The sequence below is a fragment of the Salvelinus fontinalis genome, chromosome 18, assembly GCF_029448725.1.
Source record: "Salvelinus fontinalis isolate EN_2023a chromosome 18, ASM2944872v1, whole genome shotgun sequence".
Taxonomy (NCBI): Eukaryota; Metazoa; Chordata; class Actinopteri; order Salmoniformes; family Salmonidae; genus Salvelinus; species Salvelinus fontinalis.
The window spans coordinates 38,040,833-38,062,813 of record NC_074682.1 but is presented as its reverse complement, the minus strand read 5'-3'; the positions used below and the strand labels follow the sequence as shown (position 1 = coordinate 38,062,813).

General features: G+C 42.6%; 1 protein-coding gene across 2 annotated transcripts in view; it reads left to right on the top strand.

Moving 5' to 3' along the window:
- The first annotated feature begins 2,049 nt into the window (after window positions 1-2,049).
- LOC129815459 (potassium voltage-gated channel subfamily B member 1-like) overlaps window positions 2,050-21,981 on the top strand; it is a 123,498-nt gene continuing 103,566 nt past the window's right edge. Inside the window, exons 1-2 of one of the 2 annotated variants that reach the window (XM_055869328.1) lie at window positions 2,050-2,880; window positions 4,160-4,827. In XM_055869328.1, coding sequence (XP_055725303.1) covers window positions 4,267-4,827 — 561 coding nt within the window. In that variant the 5' untranslated portion in view covers window positions 2,050-2,880; window positions 4,160-4,266. Of the gene's footprint in view, window positions 3,127-4,159; window positions 4,828-21,981 lie in introns of both variants that reach the window. The other variant, XM_055869327.1, reaches the window with a different exon arrangement.

The following is a 21,981-nucleotide window of genomic DNA, read 5'->3' as shown; positions in this document are numbered from 1 at the left end:
CCCCCCCATGTTTGGTCGCTGTCCTCCCTTCTCTCCTCGCGTCTGCCGCCAAGGAAGCCTATCCTGTCCTGCCAGGATTTCCTCCCAAGTCCAGGATCCCTTCCATTCCAAGATCTCCTCCCAAGTCCAGGATACCTTCTCCTCCTGGGCACGCTGCTTGGTCCTGTTGTGGTGGGATCTCCTGTTACGATCGGACCAAAGCGCAGCACGATATGGGTTCCACATGTTTATTCAATGAAACGCACAAAAACAATAAAGAACAAACGAAACGTGACGTTCTGGAGTGCTCACAGGCATCAACACAAAAACAAGATCCCAGTGGGGAAATGGCTGCCTAAATATGATCCCCAATCAGAGACAACGACAAAACAGCTGCCTCTGATTGGGAACCATACCAGGCCAACATAGAAATAAACAACCTAGATAGGAACACCCCCCCTAGTCACACCCTGACCTAACCAAAATAGAGAATAAAAAGGCTCTCTATGGTCAGGGCGTGACAGTTCTCTAGTTGTGCTGTGATTGGCTCAGTGTTCTGTCACTCATGGGGACACTACGTCACCGCAAAATCTACGGGGAGAACTCGGAAATTCAAGCCCCTAGGGTGCTGCCTTAGAGCTACATTAGAAGTGCTCATCTGGGCCTCCCGAGTGGCGCAGCCGTCACTACAGACTCGGGTCCCAATGCAAACCAATGCTATTCAGTGGAGTGGGTGTGTGGTCCAAGTCTGGGTTTAAGGGTCTTTTTTCCAAGCTTAAAAGGATAAACATTCAACATTGACCATGCTGTCAGTCCAGTATGACTTCTGCCACGTTCAAAACAACTGGAAACTCAGAGCTGGGAAATCTCAGACTTCAGTGTGTTCCGACTGGGAAAATATGTTTTGAACGGTCATCTAACTAGAAATACCAAGTCGGGAACTCAGGCCTCTTTCTAGAGCCCCGGCCTGAAGATTACTGACGTCAGGATTCAACCTTGTTTTTTTCAGAGTTCCCAGTTGTCTTGAAAGCACCATAAATCCAGAGAATGACAGACTTTGATGACAAAATGTGCCCACCACATCACGGTGAGTCCAAAAATGTATTGTATGCTGCTGCATAAATTATGTAATATGCCAGGGAGATATGTATACTGTAGCTAAGAAAGTAATACTATGTGTATGTTGTGTAGTAAGTTGTTAGTAGCCCATGCGCCTCACCCTCATAATTTAGCCTGCTGTTCTGACTTAGTGGTGCACATGTATCCTATAGCCCTGTTTGAGAGAAATGTCATCATCAAATATTGAGCTTTCATCGTCTGCTTATATGCCCCCTTTATTTATCCTATGGTTCTGTTTTGGTGTACAGGGAGAATACTGTAAGAAGTGCCCATGTTCTGAATTCTATCCTGTACATTTCAAAAGTGCTAAACAAATAGTTATATTGACTAGTCTCTCCTAGCTCGCTCATTAATGTCTTAATCAAAATTAAGGATTGCCTCTTATTCACTTGTCTTCCCCTTATGCCATAGTTTGTACATCTCAATTGTCAGTTGAAACAACATTTGTTGAAGCAAGTCAGCCATATCAGCTATGTTTTTTTAAAGGCAGTAAATGAGGCTGAACTAACTGTTTCACTGCCAGACGAGGCTCTGCTGATAGCCAGGTCTAGCAGTGGGAAGCTGTTGGGACTGATGTTGGGACAGCTTTAAGTAAGCTCTAACAATTTGTGGGCCACCTTTATAGTGCAATTAATGTTGTGTTGTTTAGTGGCTTTGCTGGCATGCATCTAAAACAAATTTTTTGTTTTCCCCACCAATAGTCACATGCTAAAATCGCCACTGATATAGCCTAATTAAACAACTAATTCTAAAACATTAAGAAATATTGACATTTCATAAATTACTAGTTATATGACCCTCCCCTGGACTAGATTTAAAACATACTAAACCCTCCCCTTGACTGAAATTGAAAAAGCATGACACTCCCCTATTTTCTTCCATGTGACCATTCTGTAAATTTCGATCCATACCGAATAATCTCATCATGTAGGTTATATCCGCAATGCATCTTCAAGCTGTGGGCTAGAGCGCACTTGCCAATACCAGAGTGGGCACATATACGGCAACCTTTTTTGTGGCAAACCATCTGTAGAGTTCAAAATGCGATCGAAACCGATTTAACTTGTATTTTTTATTCGGTACATGGGAATGTAACCACAAAAAAGCCTTTTATCTGGAACAAGTCAATTTGAAGGACACATACCTATGGTGAAAAAATGCGCATATTGTTTTTATGCGCATTTTAGAATATTAGCATGAAAATCGTTTGCCAATTGGATGGAAACTTACAAACACCTGTTCTCTATTGCGCACAATAGTGCTGAACCCAGTGAATGCTACTTGATTTGTAGTCTTTATGGTTTTGTGTCATTGTGTATATGTGGGCCATTGATCATGCCCACTGCAGGGGAGACCAAAACAACTGTGCCCTGCCAAGACTGTAAACATCGTTTTAAAAAAAAAATTATACTCTAGTGCACACTGTTGTTCCATGTCGCAAAGAGTGGGGCACAAAGACAGAGCAACTGCGTAATTTCTCATCACCCTATGGCCCTAGCTGCGCTTTACAATAAATCATTGCAGCTGAAGCCTGAAGGTTACCTATTTATGTAGTAATTATATTACCTCATGATTGTTTTGTGTTTACTGGCTTTTGGAAGACTCTGGGTTGTAGAGGATGTGCAAGCGCAGCCCCTTTGATAACGAATAGGTTTAAGCTGCATCCCCCCGGCAGTGCAGCTTCTGGTTGGAGGAGCGCAACCTCGGCGAAATCAGCCCTTGCAGAACCCCGCTGGAGCGTAGCCCGCCACGCACGGTACAAGCACACAACTCAGCAACCAGGTATAGAGGAATCGGTGCATTCACATCATACTTGTTGATCCGTTCCGTAAGGGAAGAGCAGGACACTGGTTCGACCTGAGATTTTACAGCGCGTGTAACCCCATTTTAAACATGTCTGTTGCGGGGATGATGTCTCTATAAACAGCCTCCAATAGACAGGCGGTGAGCGGAGCAACAATTCAGCGCACTGTTTTTTTAAGATGTTGAAATGTTTCTTCTTACACTCTCAGGCTAAAAGTAACATATGTAAGTATCATGACTATAATATCTGACATTATTTTCGTCTTCATCTGTTGCACTTTGACTACCATAATGTTGTAGCTAACCCATCTATAGGCCTATCATGGTTATGATCAGACCATCGATTGGAGGAATTCAAAATGTGATTGGAAATTGTGTAATTTCTTTCGCTTTTGTGAACCATTTTACTTTTTAGAATTACATGCACTTTTGGGCACACTATTTGACTGATCCAAATGTTTTAGCCAAAGCCTAACCGAGCAATGCTTAGAATTCTCTTCATTAAAACTCAGATATTTTCTCACAAAACACTGGTTAGTTATCACACTAATGTCGAGTCTGTTTTGCGCAAATTATTGAAGGTTATGTAAGCTACATGGAAGGATCTTATTGCGCTAATTACATTTCAAAACTTTGGTGTGATTTAAATGTTGTGAAATTTACAAAATATACATAATGTAAAATTTGTTTATAATAACCTTCGTTATTTGCTCAAATTAAATAGAAAACTTGGTCAAGATAATAATTTGCATTGTTTGCAGAGTAGGCCTAATTTAGTTTTCGCTGAGTCTGAACTCCCCTGCTTATCTGTGTTAGTAGGGCTAATACTGGATCTCTTTAGTGAGCTGAGTTCAAGAACACCTTCAAATGTCAGGTCGCAGCTTCCTCGCTCTCGTGAAACCCCGCTCTTTTATGTGGTGCTGAAATTAAATGATTTCAGCGCCGAAGTTTTAGGGACAGCGCACAGCGGGGAAATTTGATGGTTTTCTGTATTGACAGTTTTAGGTATTTTCAGCACTAGACAGCGCTCGCGAGTAGAGACGATTTAATCATTGGCTTCCCTCACTCTGCTCACTCATCAGCTAGGAAAACGGCTGTGCACCTTAAAGCTGATTCAATTGTCTGTTTGGTTCTCTAATGAATGGATAAACCACCTGACATTGTGTGAGAAACGTTCTCTATCAGGTCTGTAGGTTATCATATTCGATGGTCATTTGATATAGTGACCACTGATGTTCCTCTGTTCCTCTTTTCGCAGCCACAGGAATGGGGGAGAACAGACCCTAATGTAGGATCGTGTCTTCTGGACCTGTCTGACACTATAGTTTTGGACATTATTCAATTTCAAGTGGCCGAACGTCTTGAATGAGAATGAATAAAGGGGTCTCTCGGTCGACCACATCGATTCCACCGGAGCCGGTGGAAATCATCCGTAGCAAGTCGCACTCCCGTCGGGTGACACTCAATGTTGGTGGTCTTCTCCACGAAGTTCTATGGAGAACACTGGACAGGTTACCCCGAACAAGGCTGGGCAAACTACGAGACTGTAACACCCACGAGTCTCTCATGGAGATATGCGATGACTACAGTTTGGATGATAATGAGTATTTTTTCGACAGACACCCTGGGGCTTTCACGTCCATTCTGAATTTCTCCCGCACGGGAAAGTTGCACATGATGGAGGAGATGTGTGCTCTGTCGTTCAGTCAGGAGCTGGACTACTGGGGTATAGATGAGATCTACCTGGAGTCCTGTTGCCAGGCCAGGTACCACCAGAAGAAGGAACAGATGAACGAGGAGCTCAAACGAGAGGCTGAGTCTATGAAGACCAGGGAAGGCGAGGATTTTGATACCACATGTTGTTCTGAGAAGCAAAAAAAACTTTGGGATCTCATGGAGAAGCCTAGTTCATCGTTAGCTGCTAAGGTAAGCACTAAGACAGGTAGGCTACCTCTTCAAGTTAATCTGAACGTTTTCCTGCATGGGCGTATTGCTCTGCCATGCATTGCGTGTCATCTCACTTTAAGTGGATCAGCAATGAATAAGCGAATGTAACTTGACCTAGGTCCTCCTAGGTAAACATTATTGGTGGCTTACTGCCAGTCTACACAATTCAATTTAGTAATTTGTATTACTTTCAACAAATAATATAAAGGTGCCATATTTTGTTGACAAATAATTTGCTTATTACATTGTTAATCTTTCAACAATGACATGGCCTGTCCTTGAGGGTGAGAGTTGTTCTGAAGAGGAAAGTCATAACTATCAAATAATGACTTTGATTTATTTATTTAATCAACATAAGCCTTCAAGCAATACGAACAGTGTTGCATTGAATACTTTACGTTTCTAGAATTGTAAGTGCTACAGTAGGACTCATACTACGAGTGTGTTTGTGAGGTAGCAGGTCATTGCAGGTTGACTTCATGAGGTTGACAAAGCCTTTTGTGGCCTCTGATGCATGGGTGGCTCCCATCACCTCAGAACCACCTCTCAATACCAATTAAATGGAGCATTATGTCCATCATGACAGACTGATCTGATGTTGTGCATATAGCTGATGTTGCCCTCATATTTAAAACTTAGAATACTAATTTTTGTCTGGAGACAAGTGGGCTGTAGCCTACTGGGAAGTGGGAAGCACAGGTACAAGGACCAGTTGGTGATCAGTGTGTGATTGAATGCAGGTAGTTCTAATGATCTTGTCCCTCTCTGTCAGTTTCAGACTCCAACTGTAACGTCCTGACCAGAGTTCTTATGTGTTTTGCTTGTTTAGTGTTGATCAGGACGTGAGCTGGGTGGGAATTCTATGTTGTGTGTCTAGTTCGTCTGTTTCTGTGTTCAGCCTAACATGGTTCTCAATCAGAGACAGCTGTCAATCGTTGTCCCTGATTGAGAATCATATATAGGTGGCTTGTTTTGTGTTGGGGATTGTGGGTGGTTGTTTCCTGTCTCTGTGTTTGTATTCTGCACCAGATAGGTCTGTATCGGTTTGCCACTTTTGTTATTTTGTATTTGTTTAGTGTTCACTGTAGTTTTTGTTAATTAAACATGTTGAGCACTGGCTACGCTGCGTGTTGGTCCGATCCCTGTTTCACCCCCTCTTCTAGTGAAGAGAGGGAAGGCCGCCGTTACACCAACGGTCTCTTTGATTTCAAACTCAGTGTGATTCTTATAAAGGTCTCTTGAACTGAAGAGGCAACCTGTTTCAGGATGTTAGTTCATATTTTTATTGACAAATTGAAAGAGGAAGGAGAAAAAAATATATCTTACCAGAGATACAGTGGGGCAAAAAAGTATTTAGTCAGCCACCAATTGTGCAAGTTCTCCCACTTAAAAAGATGAGAGAGGCCTGTAATTTTCATCATAGGTACACTTCCACTATGACAGACAAAATGAGAAAAAAAATCCAGAAAATCACATTGTAGGATTTTTAAAAGAATTTATTTGCAAATTATGGTGGAAAATAAGTATTTGGTCAATAACAAAACTTTATCTCAATACTTTGTTATATACCCTTTGTTGGCAATGACAGAGGTCAAACGTTTTCTGTAAGTCTTCACAAGGTTTTCACACACTGGTGCTGTTATTTTGGCCCATTCCTCCATGCAGATCTCCTCTAGAGCAGTAATGTTTTGGGGCTGTTGTTGGGCAACACAGACTTTCAACTCCCTCCAAAGATTTTCTATGGGGTTGAATCTGGAGACTGGCTAGGCCACTCCAGGACCTTGAAATGCTTCTTACGAAGCTACTCCTTCGTTGCCCGGGCGGTGTGTTTGGGATCATTGTCATGCTGAAAGACCCAGCCACGTTTCATCTTCAATGCCCTTGCTGATGGAAGGAGGTTTTCACTCAAAATCTCACGATACATGGCCCCATTCATTCTTTCCTTTACACGGATCAGTTGTCCTGGTCCCTTTGCAGAAAAACAGCCCCAAAGCATGATGTTTCCACCCCCATGCTTCACAGTAGGTATGGTGTTCTTTGGATGCAACTCAGCATTCTTTGTCCTCCAAACACGACGAGTTGAGTTTTTACCAAAAAGTTCTATTTTGGTTTCATCTGACCATATGACATTCTCACAATCTTCTTCTGGTTCATCCAAATGCTCTCTAGCAAACTTCAGACGGGCCTGGACATGTACTGGCTTAAGCAGGGGGACACGTCTTGCACTGCAGGATTTGAGTCCCTGGCGGCGTAGTCTGTTACTGATGGTAGGCTTTGTTACTTTGGTCCCAGCTCTCTGCAGGTCATTCACTAGGTCCCAGTGTGGTTCTGGGATTTTTGCTCACCGTTCTTGTGATCATTTTGACCCCACGGGGTGAGATCTTGCATGGAGCCCCAGATCGAGGGAGATTATCAGTGGTCTTGTATGTCTTCCATTTCCTAATAATTGCTCCCACAGTTGATTTCTTCAAACCAAACTGCTTACCTATTGCACATTCAGTCTTCCCAGCCTGGTGCAGGTCTACAATTTTGTTTCTGGTGTCCTTTGACAGCTCTTTGGTCTTGGCCATAGTGGAGTTTGGAGTGGACAGGTGTCTTTTATACTGATAACAAGTTCAAACAGGTACCATTAATACAGGTAACGAGTGGAGGACAGAGGAGCCTCTTAAAGAAGAAGTTGCAGGTCTGTGAGAGCCAGAAATCTTGCTTGTTTGTAGGTGACCAAATACTTATTTTCCACCATAATTTGCAAATAAATTCATAAAAAATCCTACAATGTGATTTTCTTGATTTTTCTTTCTCATTTTGTCTGTCATAGTTGAAGTGTACCTATGATGAAAATTACAGGCCTCTCTCATCTTTTTAAGTGGGAGAACTTGTACAATTGGTGGCTGACTAAATACTTTTTTGCCCCACTGTATGTACAGTACCTTCAGAAAGTATTCACACCCCTTGACTTAAAAAAGTGTTATAGTCTGAATAGAAAATGGTTTCAATTGAGATGTGTCACTGGCCTACACACAATACCCCATAATGTCAGAGTGTAATTTTGTCTTTAGACATTTTTACAAATTTAACCCCTTTATTATGGCAAGCCTAAATACGTTCAGGAGCAAAAATGTGCTTAACAAGTCACATAACAAGTTGCATGGACTCAGTCTGTGTGCAGTAATAGTGTTTAACCAGATTTTTTGAATGACTACCTCATCTCTGTACCCCACACATACAATTATATGTAAAGTGCCACAGTCGAGCAGTGAATTTCAAACACAGATTCAACCACAAAGACCAGGGAGGTTTTCCAATGCCTCACCTATTGGTAGATGGGTAAAAAAACAAACATTAAATATCCCTTTGAGCATGGTGAAGTTATTAATTACACTTTGGATGGTGTATCAATACACCCAGTCACTACAAAGATACAGGCGTCCTTCCTAACTCAATTACCAGAGAGGAAGGAAACCGCTCAGGGATTTCACCATGAGGCCAATGGTGACTTTAATAAAACAGTTACAGTTCAGTGGCTGTGATAGGAAAAACTGAGGATGGATCAACAACATTGTAGTTACTCCACAGAGTTGTGGCGAAATGGTAAACGGTAAACAGGCTACACTCTAGGCAGTCTCTTCTGCTGATGTGTGTGGGTCTGGGAGTGGTACTCTCTCTGTTCTACTCTTTTCCTTTCGGCATGGTTAATACCTGCCTGGCGCCCGAACAAAATCTTTCTTTACCCCTCTCTAAATAAATACCGCTACAGAGTGACAGAGTGAAAAGATGGATGCCTGTACATAGTACAAATATTCCTAAACATTCATCCTGTTTGTAATAAGGCACTAAAGTCAAACTGCAAAATAAATTGGCAAAGAAATTAACTTTATTTGGTGAATACAAAGCCTTATGTTCTGGGTAAATCCAACACAACACATCACTGAACACCACTCTTCATATTTTCAAGCATGGTGGTGGCTGTATCATGTTATGGGTGTGCTTATCATCGGCAAGGACTAGGGATTTTTTTTAGGATAAAATGAAATGGAATAGAGCTAAGCACAGACACAATCCTAAAGGAAAACCTTTTTCAGTCTGCTTTCCAACACACACCGGGAGACAAATTACCCTTATATCAGGACAATAACCTAAAACACAAGGCCAAATATGAACTGGAGTTGCTTACCAAGACAACGTTGAATGTTCCTGAGTCATCTAATTACAGTTTTGACTTAAATTGTCTTGAAAAACTATGGCAAGACTTGAAAATGTCTGTCTACCAATGATCAACAGCCAACTTGACAGAGCTTGAATAATTTAAAAAAGAATAATGTGCAAATATTGTAAACTCCAGGTGTGCAAAGCTCTACCCAGAAACTATTGCAGTTTGGACACAGAATGGGACTTGAGCTATGAAAAAGGATGCTCAGCATTTTTGCCCAGCCAGTACTGACTCAGTAGGACTAATTACATAACAGCCTCCTCTCCCTTCAGCTGCAGACAGCTGTCACATTCATTTAGCAGATGCTCATATCCAGAGTTAAGGGCCTTGCTCAAGGGTACAACAACACGTTTTTCACCTGGTCGGTTCATGGATTTGAACCAGCGACCTTTCGGTTACTGGCCCAAAGCTCTTAACCGCTAGGTTACCTGCCACCCACAGGAAGACCTTGCTGGTGCTGCGCTAAAGCATGTCTCAGCATGTTTCTGCCTTATAGACCGCAGTTCACGCTCTAGTGCATAAGAACCTTGGCTATGCAATAAGACAGGCTTACGGTGTATCAGATGGTTGTAGCCTGTACATCTTACCTTACATTAGAACCACTGACCTGCTCACATCTGACCATAAACCTCACTTTGAGACGATATTGCTTCATGGTGAGCAGCCAGCTAGTGAGTGAGGAGTTAACTGAGCATCCGTCTGGGCTGAGATTGACAGATCTATGTGCCCTGACAGGGTGAAGCCATCAACAGTGTTCTACAGCTCCCGCCAGGTCCCATATATTTTCATCCAGTATGGGCTGACAAACGAATTGTTTTAAGCCGGGGAAGGAAATCAATGACAATTGCATTAAGATAAAAGGTAAATCGGGTTGGGTGAGGACAGGACACACCCTGGACAGGCAGGCAGGGGAGAGAGAGGCTGAGAGGCAGAGTAGCGTGTGTGGACCGCTGGACCGCTGGCTGAGGAGATTTCTTTCTCCGCAGGAGGGAGTGTGGCTTCACATGCTAACCTCCAGGCCAACCTGTCTCTCTCTCACACTGAGCCCAGCATGACTTGAGGATGGATGGTCACACTAGAAGAGCAGTACAGTAGCATGGTGGGGTTTATGTTATTTAAGTGATTAATGTCGCAGTAGCTTTATGACTACTAGGACCTAAGATTAGACTAGGGATGGATGGTTTTGAATGTGTGTCTGTGTGTGTGTGTGCGTGCGTGCGTGCGTGCGTGCGTGCGAGAGAGAGAGTAAAAGTGTGTTTGCTGTGTGCTGACAGGATGTGTGAGAGACTGTCCTATGAAGTGTGTTGAAGGGGATGTTTTTGAGGGGTCGATGGTGTCTGGTAGTCTTGCTGTGCTTTCTGAATGCCTATAAATCCATGGCACACAACCTTTCTGTTGCCTGGCTGATTCAATCACCATATATCTCTTACCAGCCTGATGCAGGGGGCCGCTTGGCACACTGACAGACAGACAGAGAGCACTGAGGGCCATGCTATATTCCCCAGGCTCTCTCTCTCTATCTCACCTCTCTGCCTCGTCTCATCCATCTCACCTCCATCTCACCCTCCTCTTCACTCTCCATCACTCGTTTCTTTCCTCTCTCTTAAACACTTACTCTTGTCTCTCTTGCCGTCCCTGTTTCTCATTCTCTCCTCTCTGCTCTGATTATTCAGATCAGAATATCTTCATCAGCATTTCAGCATGCTTTAGCAGAGATAGTGATATAACATATCAACTAGCAACTAACAGAGATGAAAGGATACAATAAATACAATACAGTAATTAATACAAACCCTTACACAGATATGAGGTAAACATACAAACATGCCTAATCATGTAAAATCACCATAACACTGGATCTATTAAGAGAGTCTTCTTCGTCAGTCGGTTTGTTTTGCTCCGATGTCGATGTCTCGTTTAGTTATTCATGTAATTTCTTATGTCTCACTTTCCCTGAACAGAATGGGGGTACAGATTTATAATTCACCTTCTCATGCAGCACCATTCCCCACACTTAAAGCCAAGCCTCCTGCACCTGTTTATGCTTCATAGATGAGGTCTGAGACATGACTTTCATATTGACCCACCATAGCATTTGAGCTTTATTTGTGATGGTTGCCCCTGAGATCATTCCCTTGCAATGTACATGTAAGAACAAGTGTGCATTGATTATTGATGCAGCCTAACCTCGCAAATGTGTTCTCCAGGTAGCAAAGATGGTGTTGGAAGAATTTGAATGAATCTCTTTTCTGACGGCTGAAAGCCAAAGCAAATCAATTTACATATTTTGTCTGCTATTAGACCTGTCCCATATTCCTAGAGGAATGTGCAGCCTTGGTGAAAATGCTTTGTGGTTCTCGTAGGTTACTCACATTGTGTCAATAAACCCCTATGTGCCCCTAAAGCATAGCTTAATCTTTGAGATTCTTAACCTTTCGATTCTGCCTGTTACTGAAATATCTTTAACCTGTGTCTTTTTATTGTTTACATTTTAAATCCATAACCACAAGGGCACAGCCTTCAGAGATGCTCCTCTTCACCACGACTTGTACACAAACCAACATTTACATTATAGATTTTTGACAAGTCTTTGATAGCATTTGATCAATGTGTAGCAGCACATGGATGGAGGAGATAGACCAAAAAAACTAAAAAACCCTAGCAGAGGAGCCTCTACTTGATGGGGAAAATCTCTCCCATCAGTAAACTGCTGAGAAGGGGATTCAATTGTTTGTGTTGTTGCCAATGTCTGTTCCGTACACCATTTTCAAATCAATTCAAATGTTATTGGTCACACACATACACATTTTTAGCAGATGTTATTGCGGGTGTAGCGCAATGCTTGTGTCCCTAGCTCCAACAGTGCAGTAATATCTTACAATTCACAACAATACACACAAATCTAAAAGTAAAATAATGGGATTAAGAAATATATAAATATTAGGACAAGCAATGTCGGAGTGGCATTGACTAAAATACGGTAGAAAAGAATACCGTATGTACATATGAAATGAGTAAAGCAGTGTGTAAACATTATTAAAGTGACTAGTGTTCCATTATTAAAGTGGCCAGTGATTCCATGTCTATGTATATAGGTCAGCAGCCTTTAAGGTGGAGGGTTGAGTAACCGGGTGGTAGCCGGCTAGTGATGGCTATTTAACAGTCTGATGGCCTTGAGATAGAAGCGTTTTTTCAGTCTCTCGGTCCCAGCTTTGATGCACCTGTACTGACCTCGCCTTCTGGATGATAGCAGGGTGAACAGGCCGTGGCTCGGGTGGTTGATGGCCTTGATGATATTTTTGGCCTTCCTGTGACATTGGGTGCTGTAGGTGTCCTGGAGGGCAGGCAGTGTGCCCCCGGTGATGCGTTGGGCAGACCGCACCACCTTCTGGAGAGCACTGCGGTTGCGGGCGGTGCAGTTTCCTGGTTGATTTTTTCAAGTCTTAAAAGACTGCATTTCGCTGCAATCACAGTAAACCACTGAGATAGCAAGAAGAGTTTAATTCTAAAATGCTACAGTATATATACATTTTCTGAAATGTAGGTAAATTAGCTTTAATTGTTTAACCTGTCTAGGATGAGGGTGCCGCTAGCGGCACTCCCCCCCCACCCCCACTGAAAAGGCAGAGCCGCGAAATTCAAATTTTTTTTTTTTTTTAAATATTTAACTTTCACACATTAAAGTCCAATACAGCTAATGAAAGACACAGATCTTGTGAATCCAGCCAACATGTCCGATTTTTAAAATGTTTTACAGGGAAGACACAATATGTAAAGATGTACATCTATTACCTAAAAACACATTAGCATAATCCACCATCTTTTATTTGTCCACCAACACCAGTAGCTATCACCAATTCGGCTAAACTAAGATATTTATAGCCCCTAACCAAGAAAAAAACTCATCAGATGACAGTCTGATAACATATTTATGGTATGGGATAGGTTTTGTTAGAAAAATGTGCATATTTCAGGTAGATGGCATAGGTTACAATTGCACCCACCGTCACAAATGGACTAGAATAACTACATAGAGCAACGTGTTTACCTACTTACTAATCATCAAACATTTCGTAAAAATACACAGCATACACTAATCGAAAGACACAGATCCTGTGAATACAGACAATATTTCAGATTTTCTAAGTGTCTTACAGCGAAAACACAATAAATCGTTATATTAGCATAGCACATGTGCAAACATTACCCCAGCATTAATTCTAGCCAAAGTGAGCGATAACGTAAACATCGCCAAAATATATTATTTTTCACTAACCTTCTCAGAATTCTTCAGATGACACCCCTGTAACATCACATTACAACATGCATATACAGTTTGTTCGAAAATGTGCATATTTAGTCACCAAAATCATGGTTAGACAATGTGAAATGTAGCCCAGCTGGTGAGAAAATGTCCGTGCGCCATATTAGACAGTGATCTACTCTTATACATAAATACTCATAAACGTGACTAAACAATATAGGGTGGACATCGATTGATAGACAATTTAATTCTTAATACAATCGCGGAATTACATTTTTTAAATTATCCTTACTTTTCAATACAGTTTGCGCCAAGCGAAGCTACGTCAAAAAACATGGCGTCCTAAGCCACTAACATTTTTCGACAGAAACACGATTTATCATAATAAAAATGTCCTACTTTGAGCTGTTCTTCCATCAGTATCTTGGGCAAAGGATCATTTCTTGGGTCTAATCGTCTTTTGGTGGAAAGCTGTCCTCTTGCCATGTGGAAATGCCAACTGCGTTCGGGATGAACTGGAAGCGTGCCCAGCGATTCACAGCGTTTCAGAAATAAATGTCCCAAAATCGCACTAAACGGATATAAATTGCTATAAAACGCTTTAAATTAACTACCTTATGATGTTTTTAACTCCTATAACGAGTCTTAACATGACCGGAGAAAGATTACTCCCAACACTAATGCTTGGAACAGGTGCGGGTCGGTGTCCTCCACGCGCGTGACGCACCAAGAAAAGAGTTGCTAGCTACAGGGTTTTTTAATTTATAGTGCCTGTGAACGCGCAATCAACCCCATTCAAATCGTCATCACGTAAAGGCATCCAGGAGAAGACGTAAGCAGTGTCCGTATCCTCATAGCAATAACAGTGGCCTTTTAACTGACTCCAGATCAGGGGCCAACATTTCTGAAATCTGACTCCATGTCAGGGAAATTGCTGTAGAATGGGTTCTGTTCCACTTAGAGACAAAATTTCAACTCCTATAGAAACTATAGACTGTTTTCTATCCAATAATAATAATAATATGCATATTGTACGATCAAGAATTTTGTGGGAAGCCGTTTCAAAAATTACACGATTAGCATAAATAGTGACAACAGCGCCCCCAGCCTCAACAGGTTAAGCTGCAGCTGGTCCAGAAAACAACGGAACATTTTGCTCTTAATTGTAATCAGAGGGCTGATATAAATACTATTCATGCCAGTCTCTCTTGGCTAAGAGTTGAGGAGACTGACTGCATCACTTCTTCTTTTTATAAGAAACATTAAAGTGTTGAAAATCCCAAATTGTTTGCATAGTCAACTTACACACAACTCTGACACACACACTTATCCCACCAGACATGCCACCAGGGGTCTTTTCACAGTCCCCAAATTCAGAACAAATTCAAGAAAGTGTACTGTATTATACTTCCCTTATTGCATGGAACTTCCATCTCATATTGCTCAAATAAACAGCAAACCTGGTTTCAAAAAACAGATGCAGCAACACCTCACGGCACAACGCCTCTCCCCTAGTCGACCTAGATAGTTTGTGTGTATGCATTGATATGTAGGCTACGTGTGCCTTTTCAAAAATGTATGTAGTTCTGTCCTTGAGCTGTTCGTGTCTATTGATGTTCTGTATTATGTCATTCTGTATTATGTTTCATGTTTTGTGTGGACCCCAGGAAGAGTAGCTGCTGCTTTTGCCACAGCTAATGGGGATCCTAATAATATACCAATACCAAATACCAAATTTTGAAGAATCTCAAATATAAAAATATTTAGATTTGTTTAAAACTTTTTGGGTTACTACATGATTCTATATGTGTTATTTCATAGTTTTGATGTCTTCACTATTATTCTACAATGTACAAAATAGTACAAATAAAGAAAAACCCTTGAATGAGTATGTGTGTCCGAACTTTTGACTAGTACTGTAGCTGGTAAATTCGCTATGGCTATCTACTCCGATTTCAGACCACTCTCGTCTGAGTTTGCCTGAGCACAGAATAACTGACAAAACGCTCAACACCCGTTGAATATGGCCGGTGTCAGTAAATGGATTTGCAGAGAAGAATGGGAGAAACTACAGGTATGCCAAGCTTGCTACAGACTCAAAGCTATAACCGCTGCCAAATGTGCTTCAACAGATTACATAGTAAAGGGTATGAATACTTATGTAAACGTGATATTTCAGTTTTTATTTCATTTTACATAGATTAGCAAACATTTCTAAAAACCTGTTTTCGATTTGTCATTATGGGGTAGTGTGTGTAGATTGATGAGACATTTTTTAAATATTTAATACATTTTAGAATAAGGCTATAACATAATTTTTTGGGGAAAAACTCAAGAGGTCTGAATACTTTCCAAATGCACTGTATAGCGTTTTGCAAAACATCTCAAATCTATTAATAAAAAATCTGAGAACAGTAATAGTTTTACACACATGAAGGTACCCACAGAAATAATTTCTGATGAAAAAACACAAAATGTTAAAAAATTGTGGATGTAGCGTTTTGGAAATACTGTCATGTTCTGCTGTACATTTGTCAAGCAGACATTCAGATGCATACAATATGAGATACTCCTTTATTTAAAAAAAAAGTGTGTGGCTATTTGGCAGAGTGGGGTCCTGGAGAAATGTTTGGTTAATGTATTGAAATTGAGGTCATACCTTTGGGCTACTGTTTCCTCTCCATCGAGATTATGAGTGGTGAAGAAAGCAGTTCCATGGGACACGACTAAATGTGTGTAATTTATTTATTTCACCTTTATTTAACCAGGTAGGCAAATTGAGAACACGTTCTCATTTACAATTGCGACCTGGCCAAGATAAAGCAAAGCAGTTCGACACATACAACAACACATAGTTACACATGGAGTAAAACAAACATACAGTCAATAATACAGTGAAAATAAGTCTATATACAATATGAGCAAGTGAGGTGAGATAAGGGAGGTGAAGGCAAACAAGATATATATATAAATAAATAAAAAAATATATAAAAAGGCCATGGTGGCGAAGTAAATACAATATAGCAAGTAAAAAAATAACACTGGAATGGTTGGTTTGCAGTGGAAGAAGGTGCAAAGTAGTGATAGAAATAATGGGGTGCAAAGGAGCAAAATAAATAAATACAGTAGGTAAAGAGGTAGTTGTTTGGGCTAAATTATAGATGGGCTATGTACAGGTGCAGTAATCTATGAGCTGCTCTGACAGCTGGTGCTTAAAGCTAGTGAGGGAGATAAGTGTTTCCAGTTTCAGAGATTTTTGTAGTTCGTTCCAGTCATTGGCAGCAGAGAACTGGAAGGAGAGGCGGCCAAAGGAAGAATTGGTTTTGGGGGTGACCAGAGAGATATACCTGCTGGAGCGCGTGCTACGGGTGGGCGTTGCTATGGTGACCAGCGAGCTGAGATAAGGGGGGACTTTACCTAGCAGGGTCTTGTAGATGACCTGGAGCCAGTGGGTTTGGCGACGAGTGTGAAGCGAGGGCCAGCCAACGAGAGCGTACAGGTCGCAGTGGTGGGTAGTATATGGGGCTTTGGTGACAAAACGGATGGCACTGTGATAGACTGCATCCAATTTATTGAGTAGGGTTTTGGAGGCTATTTTGTAAATGACATCACCGAAGTCGAGGATTGGTAGGATGGTCAGTTTTACAAGGGTATGTTTGGCAGCATGAGTGAAGGATGCTTTGTTGCGGAATAGGAAGCCGATTCTAGATTTAACTTTGGATTGGAGATGCTTGATGTGAGTCTGGAAGGAGAGTTTACAGTCTAACCAGACACCTAGGTATTTGTAGTTGTCCACATATTCTAAGTCAGAGCCGTCCAGAGTAGTGATGCTGGACAGGCGGGCAGGTGCAGGCAGCGATCGGTTGAAGAGCATGCATTTAGTTTTACTTGTATTTAAGAGCAATTGGAGGCCACGGAAGGAGAGTTGTATGGCATTGAAGCTCGCCTGGAGGGTTGTTAACACAGTGTCAAGAGAAGGGCCAGAAGTATACAGAATAGTGTCGTCTGCGTAGAGGTGGATCAGAGACTCACCAGCAGCAAGAGCGACATCATTGATGTATACAGAGAAGAGAGTCGGTCCAAGAATTGAACCCTGTGGCACCCCCATAGAGACTGCCAGAGGTCCGGACAACAGACCCTCCGATTTGACACACTGAACTCGATCAGAGAAGTAGTTGGTGAACCAGGCGAGGCAATCATTAGAGAAACCAAGGCTGTCGAGTCTACCGATGAGGATGTGGTGATTGACAGAGTCAAAAGCCTTGGCCAGGTCAATGAATATGGCTGCACAGTACTGTTTCCTATCGATAGCGGTTAAGATATCGTTTATGACCTTGAGCGTGGCTGAGGTGCACCCATGACCAGCTCTGAAACCAGAATGCATAGCGGAGAAGGTATGGTGGGATTCGAGATGGTCGGTAATCTGTTTGTTGACTTGGCTTTCGAAGACCTTAGAAAGGCAGGGTAGGATAGATATAGGTCTGTAGCAGTTTGGGTCTAGAGTGTCTCCCCCTTTGAAGAGGGGGATAACCGCAGCTGCTTTCCAATCTTTGGGAATCTCAGACGACACGAAAGAGAGGTTGAAAAGGCTGGTAATAGGGGTGGCAACAATTTCAGCAGATGGTTTTACAAAGAAAGGGTCCAGATTATCTAGCCCGGCTGATTTGTAAGGGTCCAGATTTTGCCGCTCTTTCAGAACATCAGCTGACTGTATTTGGGAGAAAGAGAAATGGGGAAGGCTTGGGCGAGTAGCAGAGGGGAGGGCAGTGCTGTTGACCGGGTAGGGGTAGCCAGGTGGAAAGCATGGCCAGCCGTAGAAAAATGCTTATTGAAATTCTCAATTATAATGGATTTGTCGGTGGTGACAGTATTTCCTATCTTCAGTGCAGTTGGAAGCTGGGAGGAGGTGTTCTTATTCTCCATGGACTTTACAGTGTCCCAGAACTTTTTTGAGTTTGTGTTGCAGGAAGCAAATTTCTGCTTGAAAAAGCTAGCCTTGGCTTTTCTAACTGCCTGTGTATACTGGTTTCTAGCTTCCCTGAAAAGTTGCATATCACGGGGGCTGTTCGATGCTAATGCAGAACGCCATAGGATGTTTTTCTGTTGGTTAAGGGCAGTCAGGTCAGGAGAGAACCAAGGGCTATATCTGTTCCTGGTTCTAAATTTCTTGAATGGGGCATGCTTATTCAAGATGGTGAGGAAGGCATTTTTAAAAAATATCCAGGCATCCTCTACTGACGGGATGAGATCAATATCCTTCCAGGATACCTCGGCCAGGTCGATTAGAAAGGCCTGCTCGCTGAAGTGTTTCAGGGAGCGTTTGACAGTGATGAGTGGAGGTCGTTTGATCGCTGACCCATTACGGATACAGGCAATGAGGGAGTGATCGCTGAGATCTTGGTTGAAAACAGCAGAGGTGTATTTGGAGGGCAAGTTGGTTAGGATGATGTCTATGAGGGTACCCGTGTTTACGGAATTGGGGTGATACCTGGTAGGTTCATTGATAATTTGTGTGAGATTGAGGGCATCAAGCTTAGATTGTAGGATGGCTGGGGTGTTAAGCGTGTTCCAATTTAGGTCGCCTAGCAGCACAAGCTCTGAAGATAGATGGGGGGCAATCAGTTCACATATGGTGTCCAGAGCACAGCTGGGGGCAGAGGGTGGTCTATAGCAGGCGGCAACAGTGAGAGACTTGTTTTTAGAGAGGTGGATTTTTAAAAGTAGGAGTTAAAATTGTTTCGGAACAGACCTGGATAGTAAAACAGAACTCTGCAGGCAATCCTTGCAGTAGATTGCAACACCGCCCCCTTTGGCCGTTCTATCTTGTCTGAAAATCTTGTAGTTAGGGATGAAAATGTCAGAATTTTTGGTGGTCTTCCTAAGCCAGGATTCAGACACGGCTAAAACATCTGGGTTGGCAGAAGGGGCTAAAGCAGTGAACAAAACAAACTTAGGAAAGAGGCTTCTAATGTTAACATGCATGAAACCAAGGCTATTACGGTTACAGAAATCATCAAAAGAGAGCGCCTGGGGAATAGGAGTGGAGCTAGGTACTGCAGGGCCTGGATTCACCTCTACATCACCAGAGGAACAGAGGAGGAGTAGGATAAGGGTACGGCTAAAAGCTATGAGAATTGGTCGTTTGGAACGTCTAGAACAGAGAGTAAAAGGAAGTTTCTGGGGGCGATAAAATAGCTTCAAGGAATAATGTACAGACAAACGTATGGTAGGATGTGAATACAGTGGAGGTAAACCTAGGTAATGGGTGATGATGAGAGAGATATAGTCTCTAGAAACATCATTGAAACCAGGTGATGTCATCGCATATGTGGGTGGTGGAACTGAGAGGTTGGATATATAGTGAGCAGGGCTAGAGGCTCTACAGTGAAATAAGCCAATAAACACTAACCAGAACAGCAATGGACAAGGCATATTTACATTAAGGAGAGGCATGCTTAATCGAGTGATCATAAGGGTCCAGTGAGTAGAGGTTGGTTGGGGGCACAGCGATCCAGACAGCTGGCCGGGTAGCTGGCTATCGGTAGCAAGATAACATAGGATGGAGGTCTGTTTTTATTTATTTTTTATTTATTTTTTTGTCACCTCGTTCGTTTCCGTCGGTAGATTAGTGGGGTTCCGTGTGGTAGAGGGGATCGATCCAATTGGCAAAATAGATATAGTGACCCCGGAAAAAAAAAAAAAAATGTCCGGTATATTTATTTAGATAGCAGCCGATAAGACAGCCAATAATTAGCAGATGGGTATTCAGAAACGTCGCAATGGAAAAGCCTGTTGAAACCACTTCGGACAATTACGTCGGCAGACCAGTCGTGATGGATCGGCGGGGCTGCGTGTCGGCAATAAAGGGTCCAGTCCAATTGGCAAAAGAGGTATTGTAGCCCAATAATTCGCTGGTAGGCCTCTTCGGCTAGCCGGCAGATGGGCCTAGCTCGAGGCTAGCTCAAGGCTAACTGGTGCTTGTTTCGGGACAGAGGTATTAGCCAGTAGTAGCCACCTGGTTGCAGCTAGCTAGCGACGATGATCCGGTGTAATTGTCCAGAGCTTGCGTCAGGAATCCGGTGATGTGGTAGAGAAAAAGCAGTCCTATATTCTCTGGGTTGATATCGCGCCTGCAGACTGGCAGGTATTGCCCGAGCTGAAGCTGGCTGGTGTCCGAGTTAAGGGCGAAGACCGCAGCAGTGGCTAACTGACTACTAGCTAGTAGCTAGTTATCTGGCTAGCTTCTGATTGGGGTTACGGTTCTAAAGTATAAAAAATAGCAGATCCGTACCACATTGGGTGAGGCGGGTTGCGGGAATGTATATTCAGTTCCAAGATGGAAAGTGAAATTAAAATATATACGAAATGTATACAAAAAATACGAGGACTATTTACGCGGGACAAGACGGGACAAGACAAGACAAACACACGTCCGACTGCTACGCCTTCTTGGAGTAATCTATAAATTACTTCCTCTATTGATGGAGGTGCTCTATTAGCAGTATGGACAGCAGCTACTGCATGGCTCCCTGTGATCCTTAGGGCAGGCTTTGTGTTTAGATGAGCGTATGACTAACCACACAAAGATGTTTTATCTGTTTGTTCACCCTTTTGTGATGTATTGATTGGCTGTTGATTGATGTTATTTGAGATGGGTTTTTTATCTCACAGACACTGTTGCCCGAGGACAATGTGGTTCTTGGTGGAAACAGACAAACATTTACATAGAGAACCATACAAACAACACACAGCGGAAAGAGATAACATGTATCTTATCACTATGTAAATGGGAACATAACTGGTCACTAGTAAAGTTTATTATTAGTTAATTACATAGTTTATTTCTGTCCTAAATGCACTTTCTGATAACGACCCAAAAGTTATTCCTGATGTGGACTGAGATCAGAAGAGGAAAGGTGTCACGATCGTCTTCGTGAGAGAGAGTGGACCAAGGCGCAGCGTGTGCAAAATACATCTCTTTTATTTTAGAGAAGGGAAAAAACATGCAACGAACACTATTACAAAAACAAAAAAAAACAACAAACGACCGTGAAGCTAAATAACGTAAGTGCACAGACAAGCAACAAACGTTCAACATAGACAACACCCCACAAAAGCCTACTGCCTATGGCTGCCTTAAATATGGCTCCCAATCAGAGACAATGAATGACAGCTGTCTCTGATTGAGAACCAATCTAGGCAGCCATAGACATAACTAGACAACTATACTCTACTCTGCCCCATACACATACAACACCCCTAGACACGACAAAACACATACATTCCCCATGTCACACCCTGACCATACTAAAAAACAAAGAAAACAAAGAATACTAAGGCCAGGTCGTGACAGTACCCCCCCCCCCCCCCCCCCCGGGTGCGGGACGTGGCCCCTACTCCACCATTGTCAATACCCGCTTTGGTAGCCTCCTCCAAATGGCCACCCTCCAAATTAACCCCACCGGACTAAGAGGCAGCACCGGACTAAGGGGCAGCACCGGACTAAGGGGCGGATCCGGACTGGCTGGCAGATCCTGGCTGGCTGGCAGATCCTGGCTGGCTGGCAGATCCTGGCTGGCCGGCTCTGGCGGATCCTGGCTGGATGACGGCTTAATGCTGGATGATGGCTCTGGCTGGTCATGGCTCGCTGACGGCTCTG